The 11,570-nt window shown below is 35.8% G+C and overlaps 1 protein-coding gene across 1 annotated transcript; it reads left to right on the top strand.

Moving 5' to 3' along the window:
* Positions 1-2,601: 2,601 nt before the first annotated feature.
* On the top strand, positions 2,602-3,680 carry LOC116346498. The gene is made up of 2 exons (XM_031776579.1): positions 2,602-3,477; positions 3,555-3,680. The coding sequence occupies exons 1-2, from the start codon at positions 2,602-2,604 to the stop codon at positions 3,561-3,563; spliced, it is 885 nt and encodes a 294-aa protein (XP_031632439.1). The 3' UTR covers positions 3,564-3,680.
* The last annotated feature ends 7,890 nt before the right edge of the window (positions 3,681-11,570 follow it).

The following is an 11,570-nucleotide window of genomic DNA, read 5'->3' as shown; positions in this document are numbered from 1 at the left end:
CGTGTGGAGGTTTTATATGCATCAATTATGTCACCAACTAAGCATCAGCGCCGCCTATAACTCAAATGTGAAACACATGAAATTCACTATGGTTTACAGCGGTCGACTGTCACCGACTGTCACTATGCGAATGAAAGTAATTGAAATGATTTTAATATTAAATACAAAATAATAAAAAATTGGTGTCTTGGTGTCATTACATAAATATATTTTATCTTGTTTTTTTTTTTTGTTGATTTTAAAGTGTAACGTACATTTGAACCACTTAAGAAATTTTTTTCCTTTATTTTATTTCATCCAATAAAAATGAAAACCGCTTAAAACTCTCTCTGAAAATATAAAAAATAACAAATTCATTAGAAAAAGAAAGGAATAAAAACCATAATATTCATATACATTTTGATTAGCAGCATAATTCGAAAAAAAAAATAATTAAATGTAATGTTGATTACCGCACAATTACCCGAAAATACATTTTCCCGAACGATTTTTTTCCCGAAAATGATTCCCGAAAATACAATTTCCCGAAAGTTGATTTCCCGAATTTTTTTTCCCGAACGGTACATTTTCCCGAAAATGAAATCCCGAAAAACGTTTTCCCGAAAAACTTTTTCCCGAAAGTCAAATTTCCCGAATTTTTTTTCCCGAAATTTCCCGATTTTTTTCCCAAATTTTTTTCCCGAATTTTTTCCGGAATTTTTTCCCAATTTTTTTCCACCACTTTTTTCCCCCAATAGTGACTTTTTTTCGGAATAGCATATGTTCCTATTTTTTTCCTGATATTTTTCCGGAATAGTATATTTATCTCGAATAGTATAAAACACTTTTTCGATGAGCACTTTACTCGCGCGTGCGCTCGTTCGGTCTTGTATTCCATTCTGAGCACTCTCTCCTATTTTTATTTTTATTTAATTTTGCTTGGCTGCGGTTTCGGAAAAAATGGGAGAGAGTGCTTAGAATGGAATACAAGACCTTCACTCGCGCGCGCGCTCGTTCGGTCTTGTATTCCATTCTAAGCACTCTCTCCAATTTTTATTTCAATTCAATCTGATTTTGGATTCGGGAAAAATGGGAGTGAAAAAATGTAACGCAATACCGAACGAGCGCAATCTATTTCTATTTCAATTAAATTTGATTTTGGATTCGGAAAAAACACAGCAATGAAATCGCTACTACCGTGCTAGATGGTGTCGACACGAGTGGACGGATTTCTATACTTGTCCATTACAACGTACATGTAACAGAAGAAACACATAGTCCATATCCACGCTAGTGGACATAAACGATTTGAACCGTCAATGTGAACTAGATCAAGTATAGAACTTTACATAGGTCTGTTTCAAAATACCGTCACCAATGTCGACACCATTTGACATCAAATATTTGACAGTAAAAATATGTGTTATTGTTGTTGTCGTTTCATTGCTGTGGGAAAAAAGTTCACTCTTCTTCAGACTAAAACTTCATCAGACTTAGTTCATGAGAAATCTTAACCAAAGTTAAAGAACTTTAAAAAAATTGAGCAATTTGGTATAGAATTGTCAAAATGTCTTCCGGAAAAAAATTCGGGAAAAAGTTTTTTCGGGAATTTTTTTTCGGGAAAAAGTTTTTTCGGGAATTTTTTTCGGGAAATTGTCTTTCGGGAAAATATCCTTTTCGGGAATAAGGCCTATTTTACAGTTTCGAGAAAATGTATTTCGGGAAATATGTTTCGGGAATTAGTGCGGTCACCGTAATGTTATTGAAGTACGCGTGAGTATGTATGAGTGTGTGCATGGGAATTATGTATGTATGAGTGTGAGCATGAAATGGAATTGTCAAATGTTGCCCGATGCATGAATGTGGCGAAATGGTAAATGTAGCTCAGTGACACTTGTAGCTCAGCTGTCATATTGGAACATATGTCTCTTCCTATTCTGTTGTGAACACTCGAGCCGAACACATCGTTGTAAGAGTAAAATCAAATTGGAATAAAATTAATTCGAAATCATCCGTGTCAGTTTATAACTTATTACAAATTCAGAAGCGGGATTCGTTAGAGAACGTGCCGAACTTTAATAAGAACGTATTATTTTTATTCGATTAATTACGGAAATTGAATATTTTTTTTGGATTTTGTTACGATGGCATATTCATTACGACGTGCAGATGTAGTGCGTGCATTAACAGAGGCCGGCATTGCGTTTCATCCAGAAGCAACAATGGTGCAATTACGACCATTATATGATGATTTAATTGCGGAAATCGGGCAAAATCGTGGAAATAACGTGCAGCAACGTGTACAGTTGAATGAATTGGGACCGGATGGTGTACAACAGATGCGAAATGAAACACAACAGATGCAAAATGATCCAGATGAAACAGATGAACAGCGACAACAACGTGAAGCTTTACAACAACAACAACAACAACAGATGCAACAGACGCAACCAGATGCAAATGTAAGTGTTCACAATCGGTTGAATTTAGATTGGGACGCAGAAGAGGCCGAAATCGATCGACAATTGGCCATTGTACGGAAAAAAGCGTGAATTGACGGAATTACAACGGGAATTGATACAAATCGAAACGCGAAAAATTGATCTACACGTGCTCGACGCAATGGTTAATAAATTTGATGGCACCGAATTGCACGATGTAACAAAATGGATCGAGAATTTGGAAAATGTGTTTGCAATGTTCCGTTATGGTGATCGCGATAAATTGGTTGCAACACGTCATTTGATGACCGGTCGTGCAAAACGTTTTGCGGAAATTACATCGGCATTTGCATACGAGCAATTCAAGCAAGCATTATTGACCGAATACGAACGTGCATACACGGTGCAAGATGTCTTCAGCCAATTGAAAGCCCGTGTTATCAAGCCAGATGAAACACCACGTGAATATATAATCGAAATGCAACACATTGCAAGCCGATCGATGATTCCAGAAGCCGACTTAATTGATTTGATCATCAGTGGCCTAAACGACAAAAGTGTGCATGCATCAATTCTGTACGGTGCTCGTACATTAGCCGACTTGAAATTGTTGACAGAACGTTATGAAAAATTGCGTCGTGTCACAGTGCAACCAAAAACAAGTGCCATACCAGCTGCAATGACGAAGCCAAAGTCAAACGTGCCAGATGCCAGTGCAAATACACGTGCCTTTGCAAGTGCCAGTGCCAATGCAACAAAAAGCGTTGGTGAAATTGATTTGTCGGGAATTCGTTGCTACAATTGTTTCAATTATGGTCATTACCAGAGCAAGTGCACGGCTCCAAAACGGCCGCCAAACTCGTGTTTCATATGCCATGAGGGTGGACATACGCGTCATGAATGTCCGAAAAAGAAGAAGCCAGAAGCCAGAGAACCAAATACAGTTGCATCGGTTGGAAATCCGCCACCAGAAACAAACTATCAAGACAATTGGGACATTTCGGAAAATGGGAATGAGGTGCGCCGTCTAGCAACGCAGTTGTCATCGATGCAAATGGTAAGTGTTGCCTTTATGAATAAACAAAATAAGTGCACTGAGTTGATTCCGAGAAATGCTTTATTTGATTCTGGTAGCCCCGTTAGTTTTGTGCGACGTTCGATGGTACCATTTGCGATGAATAAATTAAAATGTACACCGTATCGTGGAATGGGCAATAAAAAATTAAGTATGTATGGCAAAATCGCGTGTAAATTTGTGTTCAGAGGCAAAGAGTTGATACATAATTTTTTTGTTTTGCCAGATAATGAGGCCGTGGTACCTTTACTTGTGGGCCGTGATTTATTGACAAAATTAGAAGTTTATTTATGCCAAATAAAATCGTACAAATATACAGCATGCGAGTTAATTAAAATCAGAAGTAATATGAAGAATAAAATGCCCAAAAGTACCAGTGCACTTAAGTTGTTTAATTTGTTTAAGAGTCCGAATGATAGCGTTACAGAGGTACCAACCACAGATAGTTTTAAGAATACAGACGCAGTTGTTAAGCAGATTGGAAAGAGATCTAGTGTAAGTAAACGGATTGAACCAGAGGTAAACATTGTTGATGACTTGAACAGTTGTGAAACTCGATTTGATAAATGTATCGGTGTAATTAATTTAAATGAAACAGAAGAATTGGTTGATTATGATGAAGTAATTTTATTGGTAAGTGCGACTGAGACAGATGAGTTTGATAAATTAATTGATATTAACAAGAAATTGGATAAGAAACATGCAGATGCTCTGAAATCAACCATTTATCGAAACCACGTGAAAACAAAGGGGGTAAACCATAAGTTCAGTAGTTATTCTATGCAAATTAAACTGAAGAATGATGAACCAGTATACAGTAACCCGCGTCGTTTGTCATACAAAGAAAAGATTGAAGTACAGAAGGCAATTGATGATCTATTGGAACAGGGTATTATTAGACCAAGTAGCTCGCCTTATGCATCGCCAATTGTGTTGGTCAGAAAGAAGAATGGTGAATTGAGAATGTGTGTTGATTACCGTGCATTGAATAAGCTTACAGTAAGAGATCATTTTCCGTTGCCGTTGATTGAAGACTGTTTGGAATATTTGGGCGGTGGTAAGAAGTATTTTAGCGCTTTGGATTTGAAGAATGGCTTCCATCAGGTGCCGATGCATCCAGATTCTATTGAACTAACAGCATTTGTGACTCCGATGGGTCAGTACGAATACGTTTACATGCCGTTTGGCTTGACGAATGCACCACCAGTATTTCAACGATTTATTAATTTGGTCTTGAGAGAATTGATTGATGCTGGAAAAATTGTTGTGTATTTGGACGATATAAACATAGCTACGAAAACAATTGAAGAACACATGGAGATATTGACAGACGTATTGACATTGTTGGCAGAGGCTGGATTGAAGTTGAACTTAAAAAAGTGCAAGTTTGCATACGACGAGATAGAATATTTGGGCTATGTGGTGAATGAGCATGGTATTCGCCCGAATGAAGCACATTTAAACGCGATCAGAAATTATAAAGTGCCTACAGATGCAAAAGAAACACAGCGATGCGTTGGATTGTTTTCATATTTTAGACGATTTGTTTTTGATTTTTCACGGATTGCCCGACCATTGAATCAGTTAATTAAAAAAGATGCAAAATTTGAGTGGACAGATGAATGTATGGAAGCATTTACGATATTGAAAAAGAAGTTAACAGAGGCACCAGTATTGGCTATATTTGATCCGAAACGAGAAACAGAGTTGCATACAGATGCCAGTTCACGTGGATATGGTGGAGCATTGTTACAGAGGCAAGACGATAAACAGTTTCACCCAGTTGCATATTTTTCGAAAACTACAACAGAAGCGGAATCACGTTACCACAGTTTTGAATTGGAAACGTTGGCCATTGTAAATGCACTGGAAAGATTTAGAACATTTTTGGACGGCATGCAATTTGTTATTGTGACAGACTGTAATTCATTGGTTATGGCATTGGAAAAGAAACTAATTAACCCTCGCATTGCACGTTGGACATTGGGACTGGCAAATTATAACTTTACAGTGCGTCATCGGCCGGGCCACCAGATGACACATGTTGATGCATTAAGTCGTGTGGGTCTGAATGTATGCAGCATCGTGGAGGGTGAAGTTGATTTGAATATACAGATAGCACAGACGCGCGATAAAAAAATCCAGCAGCTAAGACAGAAGTTAGAAACAGAAGAAGTAACGGGATATGAACTTGAAAACGGATTGGTCTTTCGTGTCAGTGGTGAAAATCAACAGTTGTACGTGCCATATGAAATGGAAACGAGTATAATTAGATCGATACATGAGAATTATGGTCATTTGGGTATTGACAAGTGCACGAACCAAATACAGAAACACTATTGGTTCCCACACATGCGCGAAAAGGTGAACAAATTTATCAGAAACTGCTTGAAGTGTATCTACTATTCAACTCCTGCGCGGAAAAACGAGCGTAATATGTACAGTATACCAAAGAAGCCAGAGCCATTCGATACATTACATATTGATCATTTTGGTCCATTGGAAACGGTAAATTCGAAACATAAGCATGTGTTGGTGGTGATCGACGCTTTCACTAAATTTACTAAATTATATGCTGTTAATACTGGTACAAAGGAAACAATTTGTGCACTACGTAAATATTTTGCAGAGTACAGTCGCCCGAAGAGAATTATTAATGATCGTGGAACGGGTCTTAAATCAAAAGAGTTTGAAGAGTTTTTGCAAGAGAGAAACATAATACGTATCAAGAATGCAGTCGCCTCGCCACAATCTAATGGTCAGGTGGAAAGAGTTAACCGTGTCATGAAGGCAGTGTTGGCTAAAATAACTGACCCCATAAGTCATACTGATTGGAAAAAGAAATTGTCAGATGTTGAGTTTGCTGTGAATAACACTGTGCATTGTTCTACAAAACAGACGCCAAGTCGAATGTTGTTCGGTATTGAACAGCGTGGTGAAGTGGTTGATGAACTAACAGAGTATTTGCATGAAGTTTATGCCAAAGAGCAAAAGGGCTTAGATGATATAAGAGCAAAAGCAGAGGTCGCAATTCAGAAGTCTCAGTCGTACAACCAAAAGTATTTTGAAAAGCACCATAAACCAGCGAAAGAGTTTAATCCGGGAGATTTAGTTGTAATTAAGAATGTGGATACCACTGTTGGCAAGAACAAAAAATTAATTAAAAAATTCAAGGGCCCATATGTAATTCGTAAACGTTTAGATAATGATAGATACGTTGTAACAGATGTTGAAAATTGTCAGGTAACACAGATGCCATACAACAGTGTAATAGATTCAAGTAGAATTAAGATGTGGTTGGAACCAGAGCCAGAGTTTAATGAAACGGACACAGAAGGCAACACTTTAGAGTTAGAAATAGAACCTTTAAGTAATGAATATTCAGATTATGAGTTTTTGGACATGTAAAGTTAACAATTTATTGTACAAAAATCGTGGTCGATTGTTTTGTCAGAACGGCCGAGTTGTAATGTTATTGAAGTATGCGTGAGTATGTATGAGTGTGTGCATGGGAATTATGTATGTATGAGTGTGAGCATGAAATGGAATTGTCAAATGTTGCCCGATGCATGAATGTGGCGAAATGGTAAATGTAGCTCAGTGACACTTGTAGCTCAGCTGTCATATTGGAACATATGTCTCTTCCTATTCTGTTGTGAACACTCGAGCCGAACACATCGTTGTAAGAGTAAAATCAAATTGGAATAAAATTAATTCGAAATCATCCGTGTCAGTTTATAACTTATTACATAAATATGAACTCGAATCAATTTAACTGCCTCACCATGCCTAACTTACTTGAAAGTTTGTTGTTTGAATAAGTCAATGTATTCGTTGTCTGATGTTGATTATTGCCCAGAGAAATGAACATTTTTGAGATTTTTATGACGAATCAGTTTATCTTTTGATTCCCGTGTAACCAATTTACTGACAAAGATAGATTTTTTGTCTAAATATAATTCTATTATGTATTTGATGAGATTGTATTTATGATTTTGATCATGACCACCATGTTCCTCAAAATCCGAAGACGAAAACAACTGAGACATATCAATATGTTTTAATATAGCTGAAACGGACGCCTCATAAGAGAGTTCAATTCCTTCCAATTTCGCCAAAACGTTTTCGGTATAATGTATGATGTCTAAGGTACTTTTACAGGGTTGATAAAATTGACTCTTTTCAAATTTGAAAGCAATAAATTCATCGTCTGTGATTTCGTTCTCCATGAGCACTTCCATACATTTTGAGCACATTTTTCTGCCTTTTCGCACCAATTTTCTAATTAGACTTGTTTCCACAATACTAGCCAAGACGGCTCTGGCGTTATTTTTTAATTTATCATTTGTATCCTGGAAACAACCTAAATCCTCAAGGTTTGCCAATAGTTCAACATGCTCTTGGTCATCTGAGCTTGATTTCTCTTTTTTTGCTGATGATGATGACACAGAAAGAATTTTTGTTACATCGTTCTCACAGTTGGACTTGCGTGATGTTGTAATTTCATTTTGAAACAATAATTTCTTGTATGCCGCTGTGAATTGTTGCTCACTGGGGTTATCATTACACCCATTCATTCGTCGAATTTTGCCAAAAAATGTCTCAAGATGGTCTTGTGATACGGCAAACGTATATAATTTATTAAAACCATATCTTCTTGTATAGTCATAATAAATACCCTTGAAACTTTCGATATTTTGTAAAAATCCAAAAAATGGAGTAAATGATCGTGAGTCCAAAATCATTTTCTTTTTTTCGTTCTCCACCACTTGCAAATTTTTGATATACGTTTTGGCATAGTCGAACAAACTTTCGAAGAACTTCGTTATTTCTGGTGAAAACGGGCGCTTATATTCGTTGTTGGTGTGATTCTCTTTTGTATTCATAATATCGAAAAGGTTATTGAATACACGAATATATTCAATGGTGGCTTCACTGTTTTTGAATTTTGGATTTTGCATGCTAACGTTGAGATATTCAATAGAAGCGGCAGTACTGCTACTTATTGTTTCTGCTGCTAGTCTTACGTTCATCTTATTATCGTGAAACTCAACATGTGTTCTGCACAATTTATTTCCAAGGTTCACTTGTTGAGACGTTTGAAGATTAACTAAGTCAACGATGAACTGCCATTTTATTTCTTCACCTTTGCCATCATATAAAATCTCTTTGGTTCCGAGGCAATTTCTGATTAATTTTAACATATGTGGAGGATCTAACACACAATACACTTTATTTTGATCATCAAATGGATTGACAATATATGGCTTTTCGAGTGTAGCCCCAAGTAATTTTATTGCTGCTACATTCTCAGTAGCACCATCACACGTTATTGACATCAATATTACACCGATATTTCCTAGCCTGTACATGGTCTCATTCAGTATATCAGCGAGTTCATCTTGTTTGGTACCATTGTTGAGAAAATATCCGATCTGAATCTTGAAATCGTTTTCAATTCCACATACCATTAATACCAATGCTTGGTTGGCAAGAGGTAGACATGTGGCATTATCGTTGTCTCTTGTCATGTTGTGACCAAGAAACTTTTTATTTGCACTATCCCACTGAGAATGTTGTCTTATATAAATGCCATCAAGAATTAAACCAACACACAATTCTCTGCCTTCTTGTTTCTCCACCTCAGCTCTTTGTTTTAATGCATTAAATGATGCATCAGTAAATCCAGCATTTCCTTCTATTGAGCTATACCAATTCCGGAGAGTGCGTGCTGTTGGCAGATTTTGATTGAAAGTTTCACGTATATAATCATACGCCTTTGGTGAATAATAATGCAGTGTGAAACAGAATCGTCTTACAGTTGGAGAATATTTTTTAGTGTTGCTTCCAAATTGCAAACATTTTAAGATTTCCAATTGGTCATCTCCCTGAAATATAAAAAAAATCTATAATTTGTATTCCAATCGATTTCGAACAATTTCGCTGAACACAAACTTCATATTCCAATTGATTAGCAGAAATTAAAATCACACGTAAGTGGTAAAAGTGACACACTTTTTTAAGAACTACTTGCAAATTTTAATACAAAAAATGAGTAAATATTTTTAGTAATAACCTACACTCACAATTTGTCTGTTATGCTGGTTAGTTTGGTCTTCGGGTTCTCGATGTTCGCTTTGATTTTCCTGGCTCTTTTTTTCAGACAATTTTTGATAATACCGGTTCATTCTTCTGAGATTTTTTATTTCAGATGATTTGGCTTTTAGACTACTTTGAAGCCTTTCAACTATCTCCTTATACCGGACTAATTCAACACTTTGATTGATGAGCTCCACATATTTAGATCGCGATATGTTTCTAAAAAAATTACTAGCGATTACTTTTTTTAATGAATTTAGTATTTTATTTATCTTACTTCAAATCTGAATCGGTTATGGTAGATGTGTTGTTTACAGTTTCATCGTCTTCGTCTTCAAAATCATATTCAATGAAATCATCCAAACTGAAAACAGAAAAAAGTGTTATTTTAAAAAATAAACCGTTTTGTTTTTTTTTTCATTTCCTTCAACTTACTTAAAATCAGGATCGGTCGATGTGCATTGGCTACTTGATTGAACGGTACATATATGTTGTTGATTTTCATTTACTTCGTTTTCACTGTTGGAACTCGGAAATATTGAAGGAATTCTTCCGGGAATCACTGTTTTTCTTCTTCCATATGTTTTTATGTCGGTCGGTAAAAAATGCAGTGAACAAACAGTATCAAGAGTATAATCAAACGGCTGAACACTCTCTATAGCTTCAATCCATTTTTCGCGATTAGGCCCACTCAAAGGAACGCTGAAAATATATTTTATTGTTCATTTATTATCAATCTCACAACATTTTTTATGATTTTATATGTTAAATACGTTTGGTATAATAGTCTCAATCGGTCTCAATAGCTTTTACCTAAAGAAAGAAACACTAGTTCCTTTGACAAAACGCGACGAACAGCCGTTCAATTTACATTTGGGCATTTTTTTATAACGAGAATGAAATATTTGAAAACTCGTGAAACATCACAAAAACCGAAAAAAACTAATGAAATCCAAGTAGTCTATCTCACACCTTCAACCGTTGCCAACAAGTGTCGCGCGTATTGTGACGGTCGGTGAAATAAAACACGCAACATTTTCTAAATACATGCACTGTGCTTTATCTCGCTTTAACTCACCTCATAATTTCACTTAGTTTGGCAAAAGCCGATAAAAGGGCCATTGAAAATAGCTGACGAGTCATCAGTGATGACCGACAATGGCTATATTCATTCAAGAAAGTGTACCAAAATTCAACGTGGGCGGTCAACTGTAGAATATTATTACGCTGATCAGATGAAATCCTAAATATGAGTGAAACGATTAATTTCTACTGAAATTGGCAAAAATGAGTTAATATAAGTATATTTATAAATACCTTGGGTCCGAATGCATGCATAAGCCAGACCATTTTATGGGTTTTATTATAGGTCTTTGGAATACGATCCCCATTTTAATGCTTCAATGCCACCAGCGACCACCAGTACCGAAAAACCGAAATTGTTTTTTTCCACCACTTTTTAAAAATGTTCTCTGAATGAAATCTAATATTATACAGAAGTTTTAATCTTTTACGCAAAGCGATGACGTAGAGTTGTTGTTATGTATTTATTATCGTTTATTATTGTTTGTGATCATTTGTGATGTCGAGCTCGGTCGAGCTATATCATATAATGTCAATCGATGTCAATGAAGTATTCACACTGAAGAACAGATGTCAGCATATGAGTGCAATAATTTGAAATTTCAAAATTTACAAAAAGTAAAATAAATAAAACGAAAGGAAAAATGATAAATAATTTATTTTCATTCGTTGTCGATATCGACATATTTCGCCGACAAGTGACGTATCTTGTGTCTGTTCAATATAATTCATATTTGTGACATATACTATTACGTGCTATTATTATATAATGCTGTTAAATACGATTAAATGCTTAATAATTGTTGATAACAGCCGTAGTCAACAGTAATCGATAAAAATTAAATTAAAAAAGAGTTCAACATTATTATAAACTATGAATCAAAATGTGATGA

The sequence above is a fragment of the Contarinia nasturtii genome, unplaced genomic scaffold, assembly GCF_009176525.2.
Source record: "Contarinia nasturtii isolate CC-2019 unplaced genomic scaffold, AAFC_CNas_1.1 Cnas_scaffold_1561, whole genome shotgun sequence".
NCBI classification, from domain to species: domain Eukaryota; kingdom Metazoa; phylum Arthropoda; class Insecta; order Diptera; family Cecidomyiidae; genus Contarinia; species Contarinia nasturtii.
The sequence above is the reverse complement of the archived record's forward strand: the minus strand, read 5'-3'. Positions and strand labels throughout refer to the sequence as shown.

Coding starts and splice junctions, on each gene's coding strand:
- LOC116346498 (XM_031776579.1), top strand. CDS start 2,602: ATGGTTAATAAATTTGATGGCACCGAATTGCACGATGTAACAAAATGG.